At 39.7% G+C, this 27627-nt stretch overlaps 1 protein-coding gene across 4 annotated transcripts in view; it reads right to left on the bottom strand.

Annotated features, from left to right (window-relative positions):
* The window catches only part of Plcl1 (phospholipase C like 1 (inactive)), a 330490-nt gene that overhangs the window by 299822 nt on the left and 3041 nt on the right, over positions 1-27627 (bottom strand). Inside the window, exon 1 of one of the 4 annotated variants that reach the window (XM_090354560.1) lies at positions 23093-23455. The exons of 1 other annotated variant lie outside the window; for it this stretch is intronic. Coding sequence is in view for 2 of the 3 variants with exons in the window: in XM_090354555.1 (XP_090210681.1) it covers positions 10380-10607 (228 nt within the window). In the remaining variant the exon portion in view is untranslated. 2 more of the 4 variants (XM_090354557.1, XM_090354555.1) reach the window with 2 other exon arrangements.

Below are 27627 nucleotides of genomic sequence, written 5' to 3'. Positions count from 1 at the left end.
GGCCCCTCAAATCCAATTTTAAACCCAAGAGATATTCCAATAGTTTGTCATGCGATGATTTTTTGCCATCAATGTTCGCTAAAATATACTAGCAAGTACTTAAAACAGAATGTTATTACAAAAATTAGCCCTTAATCCTAATCGTTATTATTGGTTTATACAGTAAATTATTATAATAAGCTTCATTTTTTCCTATTGTGAGAACTAAGATGCAGAGATGAAAATACAGTGGTAAATAAGATTCAACAACACTACAAATACACCTTTCTTATATTATTGAAACACTTGTGGACTTCTGGTAGCTCATACCTATAATCCTAGCTACTCATAAGACAGAGATCTGAGGATTGTAACTTGAAGCCATCTCAAGCAGGAAAGTCCATGAGACTCTTCTCTCCAATTGTTCACCAAAAACTTGGAAATGAAACTGTAGCTCAAGTGGTAGAGTGCTACCCTTGAGCAAAAAAGCTCAGGGTCAGTATTCAGAGCCTGAGTTCAAGTTCAACGACTGGCATAAAAAAAAAATACACACTTTTCAAAATATGAGAATTTGACGAATGTGAACATACTTCAGATAGTAAATCACCTGCCTAGTGAGTGTAAGGCTTTCATTTCAAATTCCAGGATAGCAAAAAATGCATATATACAAAGAATAAGAGATATTCCGGAACTAACAGATCTCACTATAGTAAGATTCATTGAGTTATTACCTTACACTTAAACTGAAAGACCAATCAAATTATTTTTTTCTGGACGTGACAGAGTGACTTAAGGGGTAGGACCATACCCTTGAACTGAAGAACTCAGGCACAGCGCCCAGGCCCAGAGTTCAATTCCCACAACCAACCTAAAAAAAAATTATTTTTTTCTATTTTGTAACCAGTAGTTCATATACTGATGATGAATCCTAAAAGTAAATTCCAAAATTCACTTTTCTACTAACATTTAGTCATGTGAAGTTTGATAACCTTTTAAATGTACAAATGTTTATCTATCTTCATTTGGACATTGGTCCTGAATGCGGAATGATTTTCCATATTCATAATTACTAAACAGAAGTGACTGGAGGAGTGGTAAAGATAATTTGGTTTCTGTTGCACTGCTCCTGGCACACTGCCTCATCAGTTGCTCTGGCATTCCCCAGAAGTAGATAATGGATTGTTTAGTAGCTCCAAGATGAGTTTGCAGACTCCTGATGTCTTTTCATGATTCCCAGATGTGCCCAAAGCACTGTTTGACAATAAATGTTCAATTGACATTTTACTGTACAAAATTTAATTGCCTATTTTCTCTATTGTTTAAAAAAAGTGGGAAAGTCTGGGAAAACAACTACTCAGTGGTAACCACAATGTGTATTTACCTTCTCAATGACTATGCAATTAGTTTGTACATTTTAAGCCTTAATATAGTCTCCACAAAGGAAAACAGACAGAATAAATACTAATAGTAATAACAATCACTGACTAACAAGCACTTCTAAAACCTCTCGTCAGAGTATAAGAAGGCTCTTCTTCACCAGAAATTTATTCTTGCTTCTCTCAGGAGGTGCTATAAGAAAGGCCAAGCAATAAGAAGCAACCACTTCTGAGCTGAATGTGACCACAACTCTGTGGCAAATTCAGAGAAAGTAAACATTCTGACTGATGTTGTTGGGATAATAAACCAAAACCACCTAAGTGGTTCAATGCTAATAAACTAAAGCCATCTAAGTGATCCTATGTTATTTAAACAGATGAAATCACACTTCAGGAGAACCCAAACTGAACCCCAACTGAAAGAACACACTCATAGCTCCCCTTACAGTTACATCTGTCCAGCTCTACTGAATAATCAGGTTTTCGCCTTGAAATTCATTCATAAGTTTGTTACTTGGGAGTTTTTAACCTACTTATGCTAAAGGGTAGTTTACAAATTCTGAATATTTCTACATCAATCTACAAAAGCCTATGGAATTCTTAGCATCCCTACAACTTTAAGCCGTTTTCAATCACACTTCATTTCCCCTCATAACTGTTCCTATAAAAACACTTTGAGCTCCCACTGAAGAGCCTCTAATGTCTCACTCCCCTAGAATAATACTATTTCTGTGTCCTACTTATTTGGTCCCTCTACACTTCAATGCAAATCAGACTATAATCTTTCTCATTAACCCACTGTCTGAAGGAACAGGGGAAATGGATCCAGTGAAAATCAACAGGACTGTGCTACAAGACTGATTCTTAAAAGAGAGATGGGCTCCCCAAATTGACACTTTGCAAACTATTCTACCGTTCCAAATATAGCACACATCTACAAAACGTCCAAAGATGAGAAAGGTTGTGTAATCCCTCTCCTGAGTCACCAAACTCCAGATGTCCTGAATTTGAAAAGAAGATGAAGAAAGGACAAGGTAGCCCACAAGTCTTGGGGCCCAAGATTCAGACTCTCTTACATGTTCAGGTTGTTTCTAACCTGAGAATCAGAATAAGAATACACTCTCTGGAGTTAAGCAGCTAAGTCTTTGAATCCTGACTCCATACCATACATCAAGCACTCCCTGTGTTTCCCGGATTTTAGAGGTCTTACTGTGAAAATATGAAAGTATGAAATATATGTAAGTTCTAATTTTAATACCTGACTCATAGTAGGCAACACTTAATGTGAATTACATACCTATATCCCATGAGGAAAAGTCCTAACTTTGCTATGAGTCCACAGATACCCAAGGTACATCTTTCAAGTTGCAGCTCAGAAACCCAGATAAAATGAGACTGGCCATGACAAGACAACAGTAAAGCATGAACACTAAAGATAATCATTATTTTGGATGCTTTGATGGCGGTCTCCGATACTCATTCTCAATGCATAGCTTTATATTATATACCCATACTCATGAGATTCAAATGACTATTTCCACTTTTCCTTGCTTAGAGAATTCATACTAAGTGGGATCAAAATAAATAGAACAAACTAGACATATCAATATGTCACATGTACTGGAACATAAATCAGCTATTACCTTTAAAACATGTATATACCTTCATTCCTACCATCTAGTATGAGGAATGATCTACATTTCTTTCTTTATTCAGAGCATTATCTTATACAATATAAAGCTATTAACTATAATTTAAAATGTTAAATATTTTAGCTGTTACAGGATGGTATCAAGTACCAGATAGATAAATGTTCTAACATATATCTTATCTAGAAATATAATCAAATGCAAAATAGTACACAACTATTACATATTGTCTGCTAGCATGTTCCCAATTTGTCATTTTAAGCCACAAGTCAGGAAGAAATTAAAATTGACTCAATTGAGTTGTTGTGGTACACTGCAAAACATTAAAAATGCAGCATATATCAATGTCAATACCTCTGGAAAAAATCAACACAGGATAAAAAAATCAAAATGTATTAAAATATAGGAGAGGAAGTTTAACGGAAGAAACACTATACCAGGATAAAGACTTTCCAAAGATGTGTACAGGTAAACTTTGCCATTGTTTTCATCAGCTCAGAGGAAATTGTTTTCTCAACTACACATGGTTCCAAATTAGGAAAGGCAAATTTACAGAAAACATTCCTTTTATTAATACAAGATAGTCTATTATCTGGCTGAACAGAGGAATGCACTGTGCTGATTTATCTAATATTCAGGTTAATAAAAAGCATTTAAATAATTAAAATGGAGACAATAAACTAAAAAGAGCTGAAAGACATTTAATACATGATGATCGTGATCATGAATATCAATTATCTTTGCACAATAGCTATTTGGAACAGTAGTCATTTTTATTAGAAAATTTGCTGGAGCCTTTTGTTTTCCTGTATACATTTCAATGCCAAGTTTAAAAAGAAAAGAAGCCTTTGGAAAAATTAGACAAGTGCACCGTTTCTCTTTCTATAGAACATGTGCTAGGAATTGCTTCTATGATACTATGGACTAGATATGAAATGCTCTCCCCCACCACTGCCAATTCTTGTGTTGAAAGTTTGGTCTTCAGCTGGGGAGTTTAGCCTAGTGGTAGAGTGCTTGCCTATCATGCACAAAGACTCAGGTTCGATTCCTTGGTACCACATACATAGAAAAAAGCCACAAATGGTGTCGTGGCTCAAGTGGTAGAGCTCGAGCCTTGAGGAAGCCCAAGGACAGTGTCCAGGCCCTGAGTTCAAGGTCCAAGACTGGCAAAAAAAAAAATGCTTGAAAATTTGGTCCTCAATGCAATGTTTATAGTAAGGCTTGAGACTGGTGACTGGATCATAAAGGCTCTGACCTAATCAATAGATTAATTCATTGGTAGATTCATAATTTAATGATATTAGTGCAAGGTAGTAAAAAAAAAATAGGAGTTAGGGACTAGCTGGAGGAAGTAGGTCACTGGGAATGCACCCTTGAAGGAAATATTATGTCTCTGGTCCTCCTCATTCTCTCTGCTTCCTGGCCACCATAAGGAAAGTCTTTATCCTCTGCTACGTTGATCTGCCTCACTACAGAATCAAAAGCCTACAGCCAAGAAACCTGGGCCAGGGCCAAGCAGTGATGAGTCAAAATTTACGTGTCCCCCTTTAAGTCAGTTTGCATAGGTATTTTGTTACAGCTATGAAAAGTAACTATGATTTTTAAGGAGTTATTGATTTTACTATGTTAAAGTTATCAGAGTATATAGTACCAGGTTCAAGATATCAGCAGAAAAATTCTTGATCTCAGATAAAAAAAAAAAAAAAACATAATAGAGACCACCTACTTCTTTCTCCCTGAGAGAGAATAAAAGCCTACAAGAACAAATCCCAACAACTCACCTACTGAAGACCCACAAGGTCATTCTTAAAGATTATTTGCTCAGGGGTGATATGGATCAATATGCATTGTACTGATAAACTGATTTTTTGAAAGGTAACCCTTTTGTACAACTACTTAAAGATAATGAAGACATACTTTTTAAAAAAGATTAATTTGCTCATCACAATAAATATAAACAATCCTCTAGACATCAAGAATATGTGAAGCAAGTCTGAAGCTATGATGTTAAGACTCCAACCATATTTTATCAAATAAAACAGGAACCTCAATAGTTTATCACACATACGCATACATATACAGGCATGAAGGATACTCTTAGTCCCCAATTCAACTAGCTTAAGCAAGTTGAATTTTACTTTTACAATTGAAGTTTACTAAAGCATACCTCTGGATGTTTCTGGCATTTCCAGAAACCATTAGCTCATAAAGGTTCTGACCTAATGAATAGATTCATTCCTTGATAGATTCACAATATGATGGCATTATTTTTTTGGCTAATTCTTGGGCTTGAACTCAGGGCCTAAGCACTGTCCTTGAGCTTTCTCAAGTCTAGAGCTCTGCAACTTGAGTCACAGCACCACTTCAGGCTTTTTTTTCCTATGTATGTGGTACCAAGGAATCAAACCTTAGTCTTTGTGCATGCTAGGCAAGCATTCTACCACTAGGCCAAAATCCTGGCCCCCTAAGATGGCATTATTGAGATATGATGAAAGGTAGAAGCTGGGACCTAGTTGGAGGAAATAATTCACTGGGAGTACATCCTCCAGGGCTATGCCCCTGGCCCCTTCTCCCATCCCCTTTTTCTTTGCTTCCTTTCAATCATGATGTGAACTCGTCTTTACCATGTCCTCCCTGCCATTATGTATTGACATTCTGCAACACTGAGTCAAAATAAATGTTTCCTCTTAAGCTGCTGCCTCAGGTATTTATCACAGAAGTGAGAAAAATGGTATATACAATTCTGAATGCATGTAATGTTTGGGAGGATATATAAGTAAATGTTAACAGCTATGAGGATGGACTTTAAGACAAAGTATGGGAGTAGTTTAAAAAAATCCTCACAATTAAAGCTGGATCCTTCTATGTTACCATTCACCAGAATTAATTCCAAATGGAACAAAAACCTTGAGGTAAAAGCAGACACCCTGAAAACTTTACAGGAAGGAATAGGAGATACACTAGGGCTCCTTGGCACAGGTCAAAACTTTCTTAATAAAGACCTAGAAACACAACAAATTAAAGAAAGTTTGGACAAATGGGACTGCGTTAAACTGCAGAACTTCTGTATGGCAAAGGACATAGCTAGCAAGTTAAATAGAAAGCCCAAAGAGTGAGAGAAGATCTTTACTAGCCATACAACGGACAAGGGCTTCATATCTAAAACATATCTACAGCTCAAAAAATTGAATCTTTCCAAAAAAAATCTTCAAAGAAACAGCCATCCCATTAAAAGGTAGTCTGAAGACTTAAAGAGAGACTTCTCTAAAGAGGAAATAAAAATGGCCTACAAATACACGAAGAAATGCTCAACATCTCTGGCCATAAAAGAAATGCAAATCAAAACAACTTTGAAGATTCCACCTCACTCCAGTTAGAATGGCCATGATCAATAAATTGAATAACAACAGAGGCTGGCAGGCATGTGGCCAGGAGGAAACACTACTACCTGTTGGTGGGAGTGGAAAGTCATTCAACCACTATGGAAAGCAGTATGGTGGTTTCTCAAAAACCTAAACACAGAGCTCCTCTATGACCCAGGAATCCCACTCCTTGGCCTTTACTCAGATGTCCAGAAATAATGGCATACTAAAGCTACTAGCACAACAATGTTCATTGCAGCATTATTTACCATATCTAAGATATGGAACCATCTTGAACACTTGTTTGTTAAACATGTCATTTGAAATATGATGTAAAAATCAATGTTAACAAATTCTTTAATAAAAAAAAGATATGGAACCAACCTGGATGCCCCTCAGTAGATGATTGGATCAAGATGTGGTACTTATACACAATGGAATTCTATACTTCCATCAGAAAGAATCACATCGTCCCTTTCATAAGGAAATGGAAAGACTTGGAAAAAAATCATATTACGTGAAGTAAGCCAGACCCAAAGGAACATAGGCTCAATGGTTTTCCTCATTTGTAATAATTAGTACACCTCTAGGACTCTCCTAGCAGAGGATTACAATAGCTCAAAACTTAGGTACATATGGATATACAGGATGAAACTAGACGAAATGAATTCTAGGATATGGAAACAAGAGGTTTATTTTTATGATTGTTGCTCCTAAAGTACTATGTGAAGTTATTTCTTTTTCTCTTTTTTCCACTTATCTGACTTTGTATCTGATTTTGTTACTTGGTATACTGTATATACATGTTGGGAGCCAGAGTAGAATCAAATTGTACCTTGATTTGCATCAGACCATGGCTTTATTGTCTTATTGTTTTATGGCCTTATTCTGTTTAAATTACCTGAGATTTACCATATGAATGTAACAGTTGGAAGTTCCCTGGTTTCAAGAAGAGATATAAGCTGGAGTTGACAATAAACGAAGCAGTCTTTACTTGGGCTGCAGACATCCCGGACCCGGTGTGTCTGTCTCTCTTCTATTTTTTCCTAGTCCTTGCCCCCTATTTCAGGAACCCCAATCTGCGAACCCTGGTTTGCTGCCGGCTGGCCCCGGCATATACACTTACTTGTTTATTTGAAATAGGAAAGGGAAGAGGGTAAACAAGATGATCAGAAGGGGGTAAGGGGAAGGAAAGGAAGACAAAAATATGAGAAGGGGTATCAAAGTTCAAGAAGTAATGTACCCATTACCTGACAAATGTAACTGTAACCCCTATATATATTATCCTGACAATAAAATACAATTAAAAAAAAGAAAAAGAAAGAAAACATTTAAAATAAAAACATATATAGGCACACTATACGAAAAGAAAATCCTCACATAGCCAGGTATGGTGGCTCACGCCTATAATCCTAGCCACTCAGGAGGCTGAGATCTGAGGACTGAGGTTCAAAGCCAGACCAGGCACTAAAGAATGTGAGACTCTTATCTCCAATTAACCACCAGAAAACCAGAAGTGGTGCTGTGACTTAAGGGATAAGGACAGTAGCCTTGAGCAGAAGAGCTCAGGGACAACAGCGCCCAGACCCAGAATCCAAGCCCCATGACTAAAGGAAAAAAAAAATCCTTATATACATTTGCAACATTTAGGGTTTTTTTAAATCATGTACAGATTTTTCAATTAAATCAAACTTAATGTACTTAATTTTGTATTTTTTTTCATTTTAAAGATCACTTCCTTTTAGTCACAAAAAGGCACTTGAAAAGAAGCATCATTATTCACCCGTGAGCCTTTTGAGTATATTATATTGTACAATGTAATATTTCCATTTCTATTTCTATTTCTATATTCCTTATACTTCATTGCTTGTTTTCTGGGGGGGGAGGGTTGGTCATGGGGCTTGAGCTCAAGGCCTGGAGACTGTCCCTGAGCCTCTTTTTGCTCAAGCTAGTGCTCTATCACTTGAGCCCCAGGCCACTTCTATTTCTGGCTTAGATCTCAGCTTCCTGAGTAGCTAGGATTTCAGGCATAAGCCACCCGGGCCCAGCTTGAGCTTTTGCTCAAGGCTTGCACTCTACCACCTTGAGCCACAGTACCATTTCTTGTTTTCTGGTAGACAAGTATCTCACAGACTTTTCAGCCCGGCCTGGCTTTGAACCACAATCCTCAGATCTCAGCCTCAATTATAGGATCATGCCTTTAATCCTACCACATTTTAAAGCTGTTTTATCATCAGATATTTTAAATCATCTTAGAGTGTCTTTTGTCACACATACAGGTCCACATGTGTATCAATGATTTTTAATTTTTCAAGACAATATTCCTCTGACTTGTAGTTTTAAAAAGTAATCAGACACCAGTAGCTCACACTTGTAATCCTAGCTACTCAGGAAACTGAGTTCTGAGGATCATAGTTCAAAGCCAGCCCTGAAAGGAAAGTCTGTGAAACTCTCATCTCCAGTTAACTACCGAAAGGCCAGAAGTAGAGCTGTGGTTCAAGTGGTAGTGCACTAGCTGTGAATGAAAAAGTTCAGGGATAGCACTCAGGCACTGAGTTCTAGCCACCTCCCCGCACACACACATAAAAAATGTTCACATCTTCTATCCAAATTCACACCCAAAATTCTCCTTTGCAAACACACACACACACACACACACACACACACACACACACACACACACACACCAGAAACAAGCTATTTGAAATTACCATCCACTCTAAATCATGATTACCTCTAATGGTTTTGTGTGTGCGTGGTGTTCAGTCCTGGGGCTTGAACTCAGGGCCTGAGCTCTGTCCTTGGGCCTTTTCAAGGTTAGAGCTCTACCACAGTGACCTACAGCACCACTTCAGGCTTTTTCTATGTATGTGGTACTAAGGAATCCAACCCTGGTCTTCTACCATTTTTACCACCAGGCCAAACTCCCAGTCCTCTCCAATGATTTTAAATGTCCATGTGCCACGGTTGGGGAAAAGCCTACATTCTATCACATGTGAAACTGGTGCTCTCAGCTAGGAAAAGGAATCTGCATTATGCAGTGGCTTCACAGCTTCAACCTACATCCACCTGAGTGCCTTGACACTCATGAAGCTGAACAGGTAGTTCCAAATCCACAATCTTCAGTGGTGTTTCTGGTTGTGTATCCACATACTGAGCTTTACCTGCTTTCATTTCATAGGTAAGCACACTATTCGGGCTCATTTACGATGAGAAGTCATTTTCTACAGCCTCTGCCAGAGTGCACCCCCAAGAACCTCACCCCAAAGTCATGAAATCTCAGAGGAAACAAGCTCCCAAGTGGAAGGAAGACAGAAAGGTTTACAAATTCCTTGCCGGATGGAGGAAAAGAAATCCCGTGGGGCTGGGGGTAGGGGCGGGAAGTGGTTTCCCTGTATGTGGTTGTAACCGCACTGGCTAAGGATGAGCCTTGGGGACTGATTGCCTTCCGGTTATGCTTTCTGCAACGACAGAACTCTGAGCTCTTTCATCGCTTTTTTTATTTTTTAACAGTGCTTTAGGGTCTGCTGGAAAGAAGAGGGGGGAAAAAAAAAACCCTCTGCCTGCCTACGGGAAAGTTCAAGCATCTTGGGATTTCCGGACCATTTGTGTCTGGAGGGAAATCCCCCCCACCAGGGTAAACTGTGCCTTTACTCTTCGTGAAGAGCTAACCTTCCATGCAGAGCAGAGCGCGGTGCAGAGCCATGCCTGGGGGCTGCATTTATCCCGAGTCTTCCCTGCTTCTGTCAAAGGGCTAGCTGCAGAGAACACGAGGAAGCATCCCTCTACATGCAAAGGCGCAAAGCGGAACTTTTTCCTCCCCGGACTGTAGTGGAGATGGGGGAGGGGGCGGTGGGTGTCACTTCTGCTTCTACCGCCTGGAGCTGAGTCTGGGCAGCTCCGCATTGGGAAGGAGCTGGGAGAAAACAATGCACAACCTGCCCGGTACTTCCAGCCGGCCCGGGGCCCGGCCCGGGGCCCGGCCCGCCCGCACCCAGGCAGGCTTCCCTTACCTTGATGATGCTGCTGCGCCGCGGGGTCGCCTTCGCAGCCTCCAGGAGGCCGGCCTCGCTGTCGACCGGGGTGCCCGCAGCGCCCGGCAGCGCGACCCCACTGCGACGGTCCCTCATCCGGCCCCCGGCGGTCCCCGTCGCGTCCCCGGCGTCCGCTCGGGGGTCGTCCTCGCCGCCGGCCGAGTCGGGCGGGGCGGGACCCTCCCAGCTGGCCGCGCCCTCGGCCATGGCCAGGCGCGTTTCGGACTCCCGGCGGCGGAGTCCGGCCGCTGGGCACCGGTGCGCGCGGGCACCGGGAGGCAGCCCCGCCAGACTTTTGTTTCAGCGCTCGGCAGCGGCGGCGGCCGCCGCAACTTTCTGGGGAGGAGACATCGCCGGGGCAGAGACGACGGGGGGCGGGGGTGGTGGCTGGGGTCCGAGAGTCAGCAGCCGGGCGGGGAGGAGATGTGCGAGAGAGGCTGGAGGAGAGGCGAAAAGGAGCGGGAGGCACCCGAAATGGGAAGCCGACGCCCGCTCTGCACCAGACAAAAGGCACCGGGCGCCGGGCCAGACGGCCTGGGAGCCGGGACGCGCCGCGCGCGGCCCCGGAGCAGCCGGAGCCGGAGCCTGCAGGCGGGCGCACTCGCCACCTGCCCTCCGCCTGACCGCGGCGCAGCGGCCCCAGGAAGTCGTCCGCGGCGGCGGCGGCGGCGGCCTCCGCTCCGCTCTGTTGTGACAGGGAGGGAAGACTTGTTTTGACAGCCCGTGGGGATTGGCAGGCGTGCGGGCCTCTCAGGAGGCTCGGCTCGCCGAGGCGGGGGTCGGCCTGGCCAATCCCCACCGCCGAGGGGTGTGCCCGAGCGCCAAGAATGGAATGCGGTCTGTAGCTGGGCGCCTGCGGGGGGCGGGGGGGGGGGGGGCTCGAGTACTCCAGGGCGAGGGGGAGGGGGGAAGAGTACTGAGCAGCGTTTAGGAAGTTTCGGTGTGCCAAGCCGTCTTGAATATGCAACAGCTGCAGGGGGCGGAGAGGGAGGAAGCCTTCATCCGCAAAACAAGGCAATGGGGATGAAAAGAAAGTATTGGGCATTAAAGTCGAAGCCTCTATGGTGTCAGTTAAGCTAACTGCTGGCTCTTGTGCCAATCTTGAGAGGTCAAATGCATGCAAAGATGAAAGGATGGTTTACTGGAACCCTGGAGGTCCATAGCACTTTTCAGGTTCTATGAAAATATTCTCAGGCTAACTCTGCCATGTGAATAAAAGGTGACAGAGAAAGGGAGTGAAGTAAAAGGGACAGGGATAAAAGGAAACGCACCAACAAAATCTCTGGAAGTGGCTCTTGACAAAGTACATGGAAGTCAGACAAATGTAATTATGAGGTTTAGTTCCACCTACATCATTCCCATTTGACAAAAAGTTCAGCCTCTTTCCTTAAGATAATTTTATATAAATATATTTTCCTCATTTCCAACAAGCTAGTGATGGAGAGGAGATGGGAGCATTGAATGATTCACTAAGTCAGTGAAATTAATTTTTTAATGCTCAAATGAAAACAATGGCTCTAACGATAGAAGCCTTGACAATGTAAAGGCTTTTTTGGCATTAGAATACATATTATATACCTCAATTGCAACATTGAATTGTATTTTAATTATTAATGCACTAATAATTTAAGTTTTCACTTATTCCTTAATCTGGTAAAGAGCACAAGAAATTCTTCAATCCTTTTGCCCCAGAAGGCTGCTGAAACTTCAGTATTTTAGAGATAGGCTGGATGCATAGTGATCACCTAGGGCAGCCCTTCTATTTAGCAGAGGGGATAGAGGTCCAGGAGCACAGTCTAGTGTGGTGGCTAGATATAGAATCTATTACCCAGCTCCTCCCTTGTCTCACTGTTTTATTTGGATCCTCTGGAACTGCAACCAGCCAGAACTGGATTGGGCCCTTGGAAGGTTTCAGATTTGACATTTACCAACATCCAAGCATAAGAAAGCTTGGAACTACCTTTTCTTTAAACAACATGCAGCCCAGATTCACAGTGATGTTGTTTTTAAAACCAATACCACCCTCTAGTGAGAGATTGTGAACTGCATCCTGAACACCAAATGCTTCCTCATTTAGCGGTACCAGTCTGTTTTGACAACAGATTTGTGAAAGGAACTACAGGGTTTCCAGATTTAAATTCACCCCAAAAAAAAAAAGCCATTCATTTATATTAGTTCAAGGAATTGCCATCTGTCACATAGGAAATATTTTTACTTAACTGTCCTCATAAATACAACCTACATTTGGCTAATTTTTCCCTTTGATAAAAGAGTCAGAGTTGATTAAGTCAGAAGCCCCTCCATTAAGTCTTCCTTTTTGAATTATTTTCACCATAATTTTTGTCCCTTTCTTACACCAAATCACCCTAGAAATCATTGGATTGACAAAATCTGGGAGTACACAAGAGGTGGGAGATGTGGCAGGCAAATCAAACAAGCAATTCAAATGTCACCACCTCAGAGGAGCTTTCTCTTACAGACACACAAACCCTCAAGTTGTCCCTAGAACTCTCAACATGTGCTGTCACTCATAATATTCTGCCATTTCTTTCTTACAGGATTTTTTATCTTTTAGAATAAAGTGCTCTGTCCATGGAAATGTTTGCTTACATATCTATCCTACTGACTCCCTATCTCTGTCTCACTAAATAAAATATCCCATGTGCAGAAAGATCTTGATAATTTTATTTACTGCTTTATCTCCAGTTGCCAAAACCATGTCAGGCATAGGGCAGGTGCTCCATAAACATTTGTGAAATGAGAACTGAATTCTAGTCGCTGACACCTGTAATTCCATTTGAAGGCCAGCCTGGGCAGAAATGTTCAAGATACCTTATCTAGAAAATAATAAGAAAATTAGGGCTGAAGGCATGACTCAAGTGGTAGAGTGCCAGCTTAGCAAGCATGAAGCTCTAAGTTCAAACCTCAATACTGACAAAAAATAAACAAACATGTAGAATGAAGACCTTCTTAGTCTCCAACTACATTTGTAAAATCACTCTGGTAGAAAGAAAAGATCCTATCACTTACATATCAATAGGACTTGCAGGATCCTACAATTTCACTGTAGAAAAGGCAGTGGCAAAACTAAAAGAAGGGTAGTCATAAACTGTAATAACTAGAAATCTAGACTTTAACAGAAAGACAACCGATAGGAACTTGGCAAGTTCTAACAAACTTGAAAATGTACTGCTCATGATCAAAGACTATGAAGGTCAGGTATTCGAGAACCTTGAGTCTAAGTTCTAGTGAGAACATTTAAGTTTGTCTATATACAATCAAAAAAATCACAATAGGAGGGGTTTTTTTGATAACTATGCTCCATGTACTTGATAATCCTCTATAAAATATTTTGATCTACGTTTTACAAAAAACTAAGAATCAAAAAAGATTTTTGAGCAATTTGCTCAAAGCTAGAGCCAAGTAAAAAGTTATGAAACCAACCAGTACACTTAAAAGCCTGAATCTGCAGATACCTGAAGTTCTCTTGAGATACAAATCCAGTTGTCCTAAAAACTGAAAAAAGCATTCCTTCAGATCTAAGATCATTCACATTAGCCACAGGGATCTCAGAATATCAACCTCATCTCTGCAATAATTTAAATCTACAATACTCCCCCCAAAGATTACAGTGTTAAAAGCCTAGTCCCCAGCCTGGTGCTGCTGAGAGGTGATGTTCCAGGAGGGAGGGGGTATGAGGCCATTAGGAGCAGTCCTTGAAGGGAACTGTGGGTCTGGCCTCTTCTTCCTCCTGCTCAATCTCAGCGCCCTAAGACTTGAAGCCTACTCCAGAATGGACTCTCCACCATTATGTGCTGCCTTGCCACCGGTGTAAACACCATCCATCAGTCATAGGTTGAAACACCTAAAACTGTGAGCCAAAAGAGCCTTTTCTCACTACAAGTTATCTCAGGATATTTGTTGCTGTAATAGCAACCTCTATGTCATCAACACAGACTATAAAAAGTATGAGTGATTCATTGATGTGAGGAAAACATTGTCTAATCAATGTGTAACAAAAATATTTTAATATTAAAAGCCAGTTCTCTTGATAAGTTCATATAGCACTGAAGGTAATCAAAGAACATGTTCAGGTGAATCACATGCATTTTCATATTGAGTCACAATCCTCTCCAATGCACATTATAATCATTTTGATTTGTAGTTCAAGAAAACAGAATTTGTAAGACATAGTGTAAAGACATAGAAAGACAACAGAAGATAAGCCCAACTTAAATATGTTCTCTGAAAACTTTTACTTCACTTTGTCACGTGATGTGGTGGTATTTGCTTATAATCTCAGATACCTGGGAGAAGAGAGGGTTCACAATGCAATGCAATGGGGAGAAGAAAAAAAGAAAAACTCTATCTGAAGAGATATCCACAGTGGCACTCAGCTCCATGGGAGACATGGGTAGAAGGATCTCTGTCTGAGATCAAGCCAAAACATAAGATACTTTAAGAAAAAAAAATTAGGGAGGCTGAATTCAAACCTTACTATAACAACAAAAACTCATGACTCAAACATAAAAGTCGACCCATTTCAAAGTAAATTCAACTACATGACAACCATCATATAAAAATGAGAAGTTAGGGGCTAGAGTTTGGCCTAGTGGTAGAGTGCTTGCCTAGCAAGCATGAAGACCCGGGTTCAATTCCTCGGTACTACATACATAGAAAAAGCCAGAAGTGGTGCTGTGGCTCAAGTGGTAGAGCTCTAGCCTTGAGAAAGCTCAAGGACTGTGCTCAGGCCCAGAGTTCGAGCCACAGGACTAGCAAAAAATTAAAAAAAGGTAACAAGTGTTGATTTATTTTCAACATATTAACTTACTTTGACATGGATCCTGGGCTTGCAGCAGCTATCATGGTTATGTCCTACACTAAAATGAAAGCATTTATGAAAAAAGTTCCACTAAACTATTAATGAGGCTACTGTGAAGATTGTTTTAATATTTTTTTTTGCCAGTCCTGGGCTCGGGCTCAGGGTCTGAGCACTGTCCTTGGACTTTCTCAAGGCTAGCACTCTACCACTTGAGCCTCAGCACCACGTCTGGCTTTTTGCTATGTATGTGGTACCGAGGAATCAAACCCGGGTCTTCATGCATGCTAGGCAAGCACTCTACCACTAGGCCAAACTCCCGGCCCTTGTTTTAATATTTTATTTGACAACTGGGTTCTTCTCCAAGAATAGCGAAAACTCTTGACACTTTCAGCACAGGGATGAATGCCAAGTCAATTCCTCCTAGCCTTGCCACATCCTAGACTACACCCCAAATCTAATTCATCTGCATATTGGCCAATGGTTCTCCTCCAAATTTTCCATGAAGATATGAAGTTTACTAATAATGTAACATCACAAGAATAACTAGAAGAAAATCATTTCTATCTCTACTGCACTGCTTTCTTTTGCTCATGCTGTACTCCCCATTTTGTTCTTCACTGGCAAATCTTTACTGCATTCTACCTCAAATCTTTTTGAATGAAGAAACAGGATATAGCACTTAAATAAACATAAAATTGTAATTCAAGATTTAAATTAAAATATAAAAATAAAACATGATTTGAGGGTTGGGAGTTTGGCCTAGTGGTACAGTGCTTGCCTAGCATGCATGAAGACCAGGGTTCGATTCCTCAATACCACATACATAGAAAAGCCAGAAGTGGTGCTGTAGGTCAAGTAATAGAGCTCTGGCTTTGAGAAAGCCCAAGGACAGTGCTCAGGGACTCAGCTAAAAGTCCAGGACTGGAAAAAAAAAAAAAAAAAAAAACATGGTTTCTCATGTAAGCCCTTTGTGCTTCAAGTCGTGTGAGGGGATGTATGTGTGTCTATGAGTGTGTGTGTGTGTGTGTGTGTGTGTGTTTCAGGTAAATAGCTCTTCTGTTAACCTCAATATGTTTGTCTCCTTTACAAAACAGGCAACTTTATGTTCTTAAATTTATGTGCCAGTGATTGCATAAAGATTTTTCTTGAATAATTCTTCATAGAATATGCCATTTTAAATACGATGTAAATAATCAATATTAATAAAAGCTTTTAATTAAATTTTTTAAAAGTCTTAAGCCAGGCGCTGTGGCTTATGCCTGTAATCCTAGCTATTCTGGAGGCTGAGATCTAAGGATCAAAGTTCAAAGCCAGCCAGGGCACTAAAGTCCATGGGATTCTTATCTCCAATTAACCACTAGAAAATGGGAAGGCACTGTGACTCCTGAGGTAGGGCGGTAGCCTTGAGCTGAAGAGCTCAGGGACAACACCCAGGCCCAGAATTCAAATCCCATGACCAACAACAACAACAACAACAAAACTTTTTTTTGTTTTCTTTTTAAGGAAAAAGTCCCAGGAGGAAATGTCTGGTGAAACTAGGTGGCCAGAGTTTGCTCTGTCACCATTAACCCATGAGAATCCCCAAGTCCCCAACTCACCATGGATACAACTATTCTGCCTCTACCCATGGCCCGTAGTGGAGAGCAACAGCTGTTTCAACTTCACCTGGGACTTTTGCCATCCTCTGTTCCATGTAAATTCCACTAATGAACTAGTTCAGAAAAATGTTACAATTGTTTTTGAAATATTTCTCTTAAAAAAAAAGTTTCAGGAAACTAAGCAAGAACAAAGAAACTTAGCCCAAGAAGTAGGATAGTAGCATAGTGACAAGCCTTGCACAATACTGCACTTAGCAAAACAAGGTGATATTGAGCTTTGCTTCCAATTTAACCTCAGTCAAAATGGGATTTCAAAAAGTCAAAGTGATAGTTGCAGAGAGACCTTATTTGGGAGTCTCTAATGAGGGAAAATACACATAACACTATTGCCTTACAGAAGAGTGGTTTGTTGGTTTGTTTCATGAGCTATACATCCCAGCCCTAATTTGGCTTCAGATACTTTTTCAGATAAAGTCATAGTTGCATAGGAAATATTACAAGCTTTTTCCTCCCAACTTGAAAATACTGATTTTAAAGGTTTTAGTTTATTTTCTAAAATTGCAGAGGTCTGTGATCTGTGATTAAAAGTCATAAAAGGGGCTAGGAGCATGTGGTAGAGTTTGGCCTAGAGGAAGAGTGCTCACCTAACATGCACAGAGATCAAGGTTTGATTTCTCAGTACCACATACACAGAAAAAGCCAGAAGTGGTGCTGTGACTTAAGTGTAGAGCTCCAGCCTTGAAAAGGCCCAATGACAATGCTTAGACCCTGAGTTCAAACCCCAGGACTGGCAAAAAAAAAAGTCATAAAAGTGCTAGGTACTGGGGATTCACGCCTGTAATCCTAACTACTCAGGAGGCTGAGATCTGAGGATCTAGGTTCAAAGCCAGTCCAGGCAATAAAGTTTGTAAGATTTCTATCTTCACTTAATGACCAAAAAGCCAGAAATGGACCTATGGCTCAAAAAGGTAGAGCAATAGCCTTGGTCACAAAAATTCAGAGACACAACACCCAGCCCCTGAGTTAAAGCCCCAGGACAAACGGACAGACACACAGGGACGCACATGCACACGCATGCGCGCACGCACGCACGCACGCACGCACACACACACCACACAAATTTAAAAACAGTATCTCTTCTCTCTAGATTTAATGCATGAAATAAATAGTATTTAATTACAAAAAGTACATACATTATTTTCTCTCATTTCTCCTCATTCAACAATCACTAACATTCACTAATGTGATCACAGGTGAATACCTCCTTAACACACTTTGCTGTAAAGCAAATTGCTTTGAACAATGAAAAATGAGTAGAAGCTCCCTTCTAGGTAAAAGCTTTAAGAGGCAGCAAAAACTTAACCATGATTTCATTTTTTTCTACCACAAAGTTAACCCTCACCAGATAGGAGCTGAATCCTAAGTGAAAGAGGCATGGAGTGAACACTGATGGCACAAAACCTATAATCCTCACTACTTGAGTGGCTTAGCATAGAGCAGTTGTGGTTCAAGCTCAACCTGAGCAGAGTAATTCACAAGATGTCTTTCTCAACCCATTGCTCAGTACTGTAACAGAAGCTTGTCATCGCATGGTATATGGAGACTGAGACTGGGGGGATTCTGGTGCCAAGCGAATCTGGGCAGAAAAAGTCTATAAGACTACCTCTTCACAGAGAAAAAGCTAGATACCATGGCAGGTACCTGTCATCCCAGAGACTTTGGCAAGTCTAAAAGCAGGCCAATCATAGTTCATGCAGGCCTCTGGATAAGAAGCAAGACTCTATTCTGAAAATAACCTGTGAAAAAACAGGATGGGAAACATAGTTTCAGTAGTATCGAACCAGCTTAGTGAGTTCAAAGTCAATAAATATGGCAAAAAAAAAGGCAAAAATACAACACTTACTGTAAGCTCTTTGCATTAGGTTCACCTTAACTGTAGAATAACCACGCTTCTCCTATGCAATATAGACATATAAATACTGAAAGCCTGCGCCCTCCATGGACACACCATTAGTTCATCTGGTCAAACACTACCTGTTTCCTATGGAACTAGAAAATGCTCCTTGAATCTACTTAAACATTAGAAACTAAGTTTTAGGCATCCAACAAGACTGTGTGAAGGGCAGGGAGTTTGGCCTAGTGGTAGAGTACTTGCCTAGCATACACAAAGAATCAGGTTTGATTCCTTGGTACATATACACAGAAAAAGCCAGAAATGGTGCTGTGGCTCAAGTGGTAGACCTCTAGCCTTGAGAAAGCCCCAAGACAGCATTAAGGCCGAGTTCGAGCCCCAGGACTGGTGGCAAAAGAAAAAAAAAAGACTGTGGACAATTATTTTCATTTCTGTTAACTGTTGTTTTGTTTTGTTTCCTCATTTCTTCTCTGTAAGCTGTATTAAGCCCCTGTCTACCTGGTCTGTTATCTTTGTAAGACATAAAAAAAATCGTGTGTGGGCCGGGAGTTTGGCCTAGTGGTAGAGTGCTTGCCTAGCATGCGCAAAGACCCGGGTTCGATTCCTCGGTACCACATACATAGAAAAAAGCTGGAAGTGGTGCTGAGGCTCAAGTGGTAGAGCTCTAGCCTTGAGAAAGTCCAAGGACAGTGCTCAGGCCCTGAGCTCAAGCCCAGGACTGGCAAAAAAAAAAATCAAAATTCAAAATAAAAAAAATCAGTAAACATCAAGTAAACTGAAAATTAAAAAAAAATCGTGTGCCTGTTGTTGCTATATTTTCTCTGTCTTTCACATATCTTTTTTCTTCTACTCACATTAGTCTTCCCACCCCTTACAAGATGACTCAAAGTATATTTTTGTATATGGATAGATTTTTTTAAATTGGTTATGGGACTTGAACTCCAGGCCTAGATGCTATCCTCAAGGCTAGCCTCTTTACCACTTTGAGCCACAGCGCCAATTTCTATGGACAGATTTTTATCAATTTGATCTGCTAAAAATGGATCAAATTTTACACATACTTTTCAACCTTTCTTTTCTCATTAAAGTTAGCAAAATCCTCATCTGCAACTCCTTCTTTTAAAGAAGTGTATAATATTCTATATGTCATATTTATTCAGGCGTTCCCATACTTGGCACATTGTTTTCAACAGCACAATATTATAATAATCATTTTATTACATTGCAAGCCAGCGATTTTGTCACTATCAATTCCCAACAAACTGGTGACCTTTAAAGAACATGTTTTTTTCTTATTTTTAATAGATATGACAAAGCTTTCCAAAGAGCTACCATAATACATACTCACCTTAACGGGTATTGTAGTTTTCCTTAGTCTTATAAAGATACATTGCAGGCCGGGAGTTTGGCCTAGTGGTTAAAGTGCTTGCCTAGCATGCATGAAGACCCGGGTTTGATTCCTCGGTACCACATATATAGAAAAAAGCCTGAAGTGGTGCTGAGGCTCAAGTGGTAGAGCTCTAACCTTGAGAAAGTCCAAGGACAGTGCTCAGGCCCTGAGCTCAAGCCCATGACTGGCAAAAAAAAAAAAGCTACATTGCATTATTATTTCAATTTGCACCTTCCTACAGTGTTTTAAAACTTTCCTAGTCATTTAGTTTTAGCCTTTTATCACAACATGTCTATACATATTCTTTGCCCAATGTTCTTTTTGGGTCAAATGCACTTTTCTTGTCAGCATATAAGTTCTGTGGCAAACAGACTTGCCACACTTAGGTCCTACTTCAATATAACTGTATTCCCCAGCTGCAAAAGTATGGCTCAGCTATTCACGGTCTTTAGCTGTTCACTATCTCACAGTCACCTCAACTTTTAAGCCAATGTCATAGTCTTCTTGGGGCAGCCCATAGCCAAAGCATAAGAGAAGCATTGGAAGCTGAGGACATGACCTTCATTTTACTGGTCGTCTTCAGCCACTAGGACTTGGTTATTTTCACCATCACAGAACTACTCTAACAATCATGACTTCGTAATTCTCCCTTGGGCTGGTTGAGTCAGAACATATTTGGACTCATGGCTCTTGTGTTCTCCTTTTCCCCTTCTTTGTTAACTCTGTAATAAATGTTTCTCAACTTGAACTTTATGTTTCCCAGAAAACCCAATGAGCATATTACAAATATTAGTCTTATATAATCAATATTAATATTTGACTATGACTTTATGGAATTATGTATACATATTATAATATTGACTTTCATGTAATCAGATACATCTGTCTCCTCTTACAGTTTTGAGTCTTTAGTATTGGTTACAAAGCACTTTTCTGGCTGGGAATGTGGCTCACTGGCAGAGGGATTTTCTAGCATGCTTGACTCCAAGTCTGATCCTCAGCACCAGGGAAAAGGCAGCAGTTATATATTCCTATAATAGGTATAATTCCTACCTTCTTTTACAAGACTTTTAATCTTTTTTTTCCTCAGTTGTGGGGCTTGAATTCTGGGCCTGAGAGCTTTCCCTGAGCTCTTCAGCTCAAGGCTACTACCCTACCCCTTGAGCCACAGCACCATTTCCAGTTTTCTGATGATTAAATGGAGATAAAGAGTCTCGCGGATTTTCATGCCCAAGCTGGCTTTGAACCCTGATCCTGAGATCTCAGCCTCCTGAATAGCTAGGACTACAGGGGTGAGCACTGGTCCCCGGCTTCAATCATTTTTTAAAACACTTAAACATTTATTCTATACTTTATTTTAAACATTTATGTACATGTATGAGTGTTAAACAATTTTAAGTGCTGTACTCATTTTCATTTTCTTACAAGTGAATAGCCATTTTGTCAATAGATTTATAAGATCATCTACTGTTATTATACTAAATCTTTCTAATTATGTATTAAATTCTCAGATGCATTCAATCTATTTTTTTATTATCTGCTATGTTTCTCATCTAATACCAATTAACTTGACTATAGGAAACTTGTGTTATGGTCTAATGTTTATCCTGCCTCTACTATGTACCTAGAGGGATTTACATAAAGCACAAGACTGACTTTCCATTAAACAGATAATAATCCAAACTAGATTAACAAATATAGCAGGCCAAACTAACAAGTACCACAAACTGAAGTTTTTTACATAATCTCTTTATATTGCAAATAAAATACTTAAGTAGCATCTTGACTAGTGATCATTCAACTGTTTTAATATTTTTAATTTATTTTTTTTTATTTTTTTTGCATTTTTTATTGTAATTAGTAAAAGGGTTACATGATATTTGCCAGATAGAAGGTGCATTAATTCACGTACATTGATACCCTTTCACATGTCTTGGTACCTATTTAAATTTATTTTTATTTTAGTTCATAATGGCAAAGACATTTAACATCACCTAGACTTAAATATTTAAAACTTCAGCACAGTATTATTGACTATAAGTTTTTACTGCTCTCATGGAAAAATACATTTACTAAATGCAGGATCTGTGCGGGACTTTATATACACTATCTTATTTAATCCTTCCAAAATCTTCATGTAGTTGATACTCTCATCCTAATTTGGGGAATGGAAAATATAGCTCCATAAAGAGTATACAACAAGGGCCGGGAGTTTGGCCTAGTGGTTAAAGTGCTTGCCTAGCATGCATGAAGACCTGGGTTCGATTCCTTGGTACCACATACATAGGAAAAAGCCAGAAGTGGTGCTGAGGCTCAAGTGGTAGAGCTCTAGCCTTGAGAAAGTCCAAGGACAGTGCTCAGGCCCTGAGCTCAAGCCCAGGACTGGCCAAAAAAAAAAAAAAAAAGAGTGTACAACAAGGCCAGGAATTTGGCCTAGTGGGTACAGTGCTTTGCCTAGCATGCTCAAAGACCTGGTACCACATTCCTCGATAACCACATACATAGAAAAAGCCAGAAGTGGTGCTGTGGAACAAGTGGTAGAGCTCTAGCCTTGAGAAAGAAAGCCCAAGGACAGTGCTCAGGCCCTGAGTTCAGTCTACTATTTGTAGGTGTGGTTTCTAAGTTGGGAGATAATCTTATTTTTAATTCTACTTATCCAATAATAAAATATGGATTTTTTGAACATGAAATTAACAGAGGATAAACTCATAAGAGTGTTTTCATCTTTAGTCATAAAATACAATGCTATATATACATTTCAGGTATCACAATCTTCGGCTACTAGATCTATACTCTTTGTATTCACCTTCCTCCAGTAATCTCTGAGGAATCTTCTCTGAGGGGAAAAAAAGTTTGACTCTTACCTGGAGTAATTCCATCTCTACCATGTTTTCCTTCAGGTAAATGACAGAACAGTAGGCATACTTAATCTCATTTTGGAGAAAAGTCATTTGATGATTATGCACTTACTTTGGCTGCTCTAATGAGCTACTCAGTCACTCCTTCATTACTAAGAGCATATGCTGAGTGTGTTGGCTATTTTTCCACTGGGTCTTTTTCTAGAAATTGCAATCAAGTAAAGAGGCCAACTTGTCCAATATGAAGTCTCCTGTAATAAAATCAGCATACATCCAGTGGTTGTACATGGATAAGAAGAAGGATGGAAAGAATGTTCTTTCAAATGCCAGGACCCCTGGTCTCCAGGGACAACTTGGAAGGCCATCCAAGTCCTTTGTTACAGCTACATCACAATTCAACTTCTTCTGTCCTGCTTCACTCCTCTCGGGTGCTGGTCCTGAGCTCAGATATCAAAAACAAACAACAAAAATAAGTAAATACATAAAAAAATAAATACTACTGTGCACAAATGTCACAGTCTGGTGTTTGTTTGCTGGTCCTAGAGCATTAACTCAGGGTCTCGGTGCTGTTCCTGAGCTTTTTTGCTCAAGGCTATGCCTACCACTTGAGCCACAGTTTCAGGTCCAGCTTTTCTTTTTCTTTTTCATTTTTGAATAGTTAATTGAAGATGAGTCTCATGGACTTTCCTGCCTGGGCTAGCTTTGATCCACTATCCTCAGATCTCCACCTCCTGAGTAGCTTAGGATCACAGCCATCAGCACTCAGCCAGTCTACTTTATGGAGAAACCCAACTTGAAACACTCACCAAGCTGAAAATCACATGCAGTTAATGAGTTACTTGCAACAGCAAGTAAACAGCAGGTAAAACTTGCTGAATATAAGCTAATGTTTTCTGACATCAATAGAAAGAACTCAGAGGCTACCTCGTTCCACAAGCAGGGCAGCAAAGGCTAAATACCAGCATACCTACTCCTTTGGATGGACCGACCTCCTTGTGTACAATAGTGTGAGATATCCAAAATTAGACTTGAAAAAAAATCAGTGTGTAGCACAACAATGTTTATTAAAGCACTATTTACCATAGCAAAGATATGGAACCAACTCAGATGCCCCTCAGTTGATGAGTGGATCAACAAGATGTGGTATTTATGCACAATGGAATTCTACGCTGCTGTCAGAAAGAACAACATTGCTCCATTTGTAAGGAAATGGAAAGACATAAAAAAAATCATATTAAGTGAAGTAAGCCAGGCTCAAAGGAACATAGGCTTAATAGTTTCCCTCATTTGTCATTATCAGTATAAACCTTGGGTTCTCCTAGCAGAGATTTACAATAGAACAAAACCTAGATACATAAGGCCATATACATATGACGCTAAATGAAAGGACCTCCAGGATGTAGAAACAAAAGCCATATAATGAGTGATTGTTGTACTATATTCTCTCTCATCTCGTTTGCTGTACCTTGGTTATCTCATATTGTTACAGTATTTTACCTTGTTATCTGATATACTGTATATATGTTTGTTTGATTATTTGAAATAGGATAGGGAAGGGGAGAAAACAAGATGAGGGGCGGGATGGGAGGAAGGAAATGGGGACCAAGACATGAGAAAGGGTATCAATGTTTGTGAAGTAATGCACTTTCTATCTGGTGAATATAATATAACCCTTCTATTAATTACAATAAAAATATATGGAAAAAATCAGTGTGGCTACATATATGAACACACATCTGGAATCTCAGCTTCTTGGGGGAAGGAGCTCTCTCTAGAAGGCCAGATGAGACAATATGAGATGATATGTAAGCCCCATATCAACAAGTATGCCAGTCATGATGCTATATGCCTGTAATCCATGCTATGCAGGAAGCATACATAAGAGAATGGTGGTGTGAAGCCCTCCCTGCAGGCAAGAATGTGAGGCCCTAACCAAAAGAATGATAAACCAAAAGGGGTATTTCAATGTTGCTCAAGAAGTAAAGTGTATGTCTAGGAAATGTAAAGTCATAAGATCAAAACACAGTACTTCCAAAAAAGATAGCATTCACCTGAACAACAAAAATTTCCCACTATTCAAGAAAGGATTGTTATAGGAAAGTGGTCATGTGACAGTTCAGTTCTACAAATGTTTAAGTACAAGTATTTGAGTTTTTACGGATAGAAGGACACTACAGATTCAGAATAAAGATGAGAAATCTAAGGGCATAAGAAATATGAAGTGATGAGTGAATGTTTGTTGCCTGTTTTCCTCAAATGCCATACATTTAGAAAATTATCAACTCAAGAAAATGCACACAAATTTCCCACAGAATAATCAAAAGTACAACAAGGCTTTCCTGTTGTACAGGATTACTCTGTATCTTCAAAATGTCTAATATTTCTGGCCTTCGGCCATCCAGTGGCTTTAAGACTCCTTAATAACTGATAACCAAAACATCTTCACTAATGTACAGGAAGAAGGAGGTGGTAGCAAAATGAATAAAGGAAGAAGGTGTAATGTAGCCACAACAGAAAGCTCTGCTCACAGTAGCCCATAGAAACGCACATATCCTATTGAAACAAAAGCCATATAACGAATGATTGTTGTCCTTAATGTACTATGTTGTCTCTCATCTCCTTTGCTGTCCCTTGGGTATCTCATATTGTTACAGTATCTCACTTTGTTACCTGATATATTGAATTTATTTGTATTTGGTTATTTGAAATTTGATAGGGAAGGGGGGAAACCCAAGACGGGTGGGAGAGTGGGGGGGAGGGTGATGGGTACCAAGACATGTGAAAGGGTATCAATGTATGTGAATTAATGCACCTTCTATCTGGCAAATATCATGTAACCCTTTTATTAAATACAATAAAAAATTAAAAAAAAGAAATATGAAGTGAAAGGTTTCATAATAGTAGCAGGGAAAACACCTCATGTATCAAATCTAAAACTGAAATAATAATTTAAGTCGATAAACAGTAAAGACAGTGGTCAAGGAAATAGAGCTATGGCTGGTAAAGTACTAGACTTCAGCAAAAAAGCTCAGGGACTCTAGTCAGGCCCTGAGTTCAAGCCTCACAACTGATATAAAAAGAAAAAAAAAAGATAATGGTCAAAAGAAAAAAAGCAGTGAAGATAAAAAGGAAAACAGCGCAAACACTCCAGGACTGGGTCTATAAGTGAATACAACCTGGGTAATAATTCTTATACTGAGATCTTGCTGTCATATGTATTATATTATGTTACATTAGAGATATGTGTGTGGAGGGGGGGGTGGAAATCATATTTATCCTTAAAGAAATACCTGGGCTGGGAGTACAGCCTGGTGGTAGAGTGCTCACCCCACACGCACAAAGCCCTGGGTTGATTCCTCAGTACCACATACACAGAAAAAGCCAGAAGTGCCTCAAGTGGCAGAGCGCTAGCCTTGAACAGAAAGTGTTCAAGGACAGTGCCCAGGCCCTGAGTTCAAGTCCTGGCAAAAAAAATAAAAAGAATAGAAATACCTGAAAATGTACATTTCAAAGAATTCTGCAGTAAGATATGTTCCCAAATCTAATGTCTTCCTTAAGCAATTGAAAAACATGTATAGAATTATTCAAACCATGTTTGTTTGAATACATAACTAATCAAAGCTGCATGTTTTTTAATTAACATACAAAGTCAGTACTGTTACTATCATCAGAAAAAGAAAAAAAGACAATCACATTTATAACAATAAAAAAATTACAATACTTAGGAGTAAGAAATTAGTAAGCTAAAAGCTATAAAATATTAAAAATGACTTGTAACCCCCTGGCACAGCCATTTGAAGTTTTAAAAAACTATATTTTTTAACTGAAGATGATACAAAGTAATGGAAATATATTCTGTGTTCATGAGTTAGAATTGATATATCCATGCTGTCCAAAGCAATCTACAGTTTCAAATGCAACCCCTATTGAAATAGTAATGGAACTTTTCATAGAAATAGAAAAAGAAATCCTAAAGTTTGTATGATTATTACAAAATAAGTAAATCAGGTTGGGGATATGGCTAAGTGGTAGAGTTCCTGCCTAGCATGTGTGAAGCCCTGGGTTAGACTCCTTGGTACCACATAAACAAAAAATAAATAACACTAATAAAAAAAATAAGCACAGCTAAAATAATCTTTAGGGGAAAAACTGGAGTTATCAACTATACTGTTATATTGTTATAAAGCTGGAAGATCAAAATATAGTGCTGGCATAAAAACAGACACATAGACTAATGGAACAGGATAGAAATATCAGAACTAAATCAGCATATTTTATGGAGAACTGTCTTCTAACAAAGGCACTAAGAAAACACATGAAAAATGATAGCCTCTTTAATAAATGGTAACAGAAAAACTAAAGACCAAAATTGACCTGTGTTTCATATCATGTATAAACATCAACTCAAGAGCCAGGTGCTGGTGGCTTATGCCGCCTAGCTACTCTGGAGGCTGAGATCTGAGGATCCAGGTGTGAAGACAGCCTGGGCGCATGCACAGACACATACATACACAACCAGTTGAAACAATCCAACTATGATGTTTAAAGGTAGGATTAGATATTCAAAAGTGCAGAGCCCCCAAAGTTGAATACAGATAACTTTATGACAAGAGGGAGGGGAACAAGAAAAGACACAGGTACATACCA

Source organism: Megascapheus bottae, chromosome 21, assembly GCF_031878675.1.
Source record: "Megascapheus bottae isolate mThoBot1 chromosome 21, mThoBot2.hap1, whole genome shotgun sequence".
NCBI classification, from domain to species: domain Eukaryota; kingdom Metazoa; phylum Chordata; class Mammalia; order Rodentia; family Geomyidae; genus Megascapheus; species Megascapheus bottae.
Note: the sequence above shows the minus strand (reverse complement) of the source record. Positions and strands in the feature narration are given on the sequence as shown.